This window comes from Triticum urartu, chromosome 2A, assembly GCF_056163025.1.
Source record: "Triticum urartu cultivar PI428250 chromosome 2A, HENAU_Tu73, whole genome shotgun sequence".
NCBI classification, from domain to species: Eukaryota; Viridiplantae; Streptophyta; class Magnoliopsida; order Poales; family Poaceae; genus Triticum; species Triticum urartu.
Window position 1 is genome coordinate 680,364,510 of NC_141874.1, and position 1,746 is coordinate 680,366,255.

The 1,746-nt window shown below is 42.0% G+C and overlaps 1 protein-coding gene across 1 annotated transcript; it reads right to left on the minus strand.

Moving 5' to 3' along the window:
• Nucleotides 1–459: 459 nt before the first annotated feature.
• On the minus strand, nt 460–1,080 carry LOC147986683 (uncharacterized). The gene has a single exon (XM_087542111.1). The coding sequence runs from the start codon at nt 1,078–1,080 to the stop codon at nt 460–462; it is 621 nt and encodes a 206-aa protein (XP_087398237.1).
• Between the last annotated feature and the right edge of the window lie 666 nt (nt 1,081–1,746).

Here is a 1,746-nt window from a genome sequence, read left to right on the forward strand (position 1 = left end):
AAATAAATGACAGAAAAGATTTTGAGGTTAAAATAAATAGAAATAAATTTAGATGAAGTTGGAACTTGCTGGATTTGTATGCTTGGCTTGTCCCAAAGTGGGGAGGTGGATTTGGAAGAAAAATCTCAACATGAGTCATGGCAAAAGAGAAACTTTTGAATGGGAAAAGAATAAATCCATAATTCATAGGGTTTCTTTTTAATGAAAAGACATTGAAAAACTTTCCAAAGTTATTTGTGTTGAGTCAACACCAAATGAAAAGCCCTCAAGAACAAAAATCAAGGTTGAGAAGCACACATAAAATATGTGTCATAAATTTTTTTGAGAAGGAGAGTTTTTAAGAAAAATTTAAATAACCTCCTCCCAATTTAGAGAACAAAATATTTGATAAAACCAAATCAATTTTATTTGGTGTGTTACAACACCTACCCTCTTAGGAAAAATCTCGTCCCTGAGATTTCAGCCGATCCTCAAATAGGTGTGGGTACTCTTCCCGAAGAAATTCCTCTCTTTCCCATGTTGCTTCATCCTCGGTGTGATTGCTCCACTGAAAAACTTAATTGTTTTCTGACGGGTCCTCCTTTCAGACTCCTCTAATATTTTTATTGGACGTTCCCTGTAGGTGAGGTCTGGTTGCACGTCAATGCTCTCATGTGATACTTGCTTCTCTGGGTTGCTTACGCATTTCCTCAACTGTGAGACGTGGAACACGTCGTGGACGTCTGACAGCTCTTTGGGGAGGTCTAGCTGGTAGGCTACTGTGCCTCTTCGTGCAACCACACAGAAGGGTCCAATAAATCTTGGTGCTAGCTTTCCTTTAACTTTGAACCGTTGCAGGCCCCTCATAGGAGATACTCGTAGATACACATATTCACCGGGTTCAAAGCTGACTTCACGATGTTTTCGATCATAATAACTCTTTTGTCGGCTCTGAGCTGTCTTGAGTCGTTCCCTGATTAGTCTAACTTTCTCCTCAGCTTCCTTGAGCATGTATGGGCCGAAGATACGACTGTCTCCTGTTTCTGACCAATTTAATGGAGTATGGCATCTCCGCCCGTACAAGGCTTCAAAAGGTGCCATTTGTAGACTGGTTTGGTAACTGTTGTTGTATGCGAACTCGGCATATGGCAAGCTTTCTTCCCAACTGGTTCCATAGGTGAGAACACATGCTCTTAGCATGTCCTCTAAAATTTGGTTCACGCGTTCCGTTTGTCCATCGGTCTGGGGGTGGTATGCTGTACTGAATGCTAGCTGACTTCCCAGAGCCTGTTGTAAATGATCCCAAAATTTAGAGACGAATTGAGTGCCCCTGTCGGATATTATAGTCTTTGGGATTCCATGCAGACAAACTATACGGGAGAGATAAAGTTTGGCAAGCTTCTGAGTGGTGTAGGTTGTCTTTACGGGAATGAAATGTGCCACCTTGGTTAATCTATCTGTGATGACCCATATGGCATCATTTCCGTGTTGTGACTGAGGTAGTCCGACAATGAAATCTATTCCATTTTCGTCCCATTTCCACTCAAGTATCCCGTTTGGCTGTAATAGTCCAGCTGGTTTTTGGTGTTCGGCTTTAATGCGCTGGCAAGAATCACAACACGCAATGAAGGTGGATATATCCCTCTTCATACCGTGCCACCAAAACTTTTCCTCAATGTCCTTATACATTTTGGTTCCTCCAGGGTGGATTGAATACGGAGCGGTGTGGCCTTCAGCTAGAATTTGCTGTTTGAGGTCCTCTATATT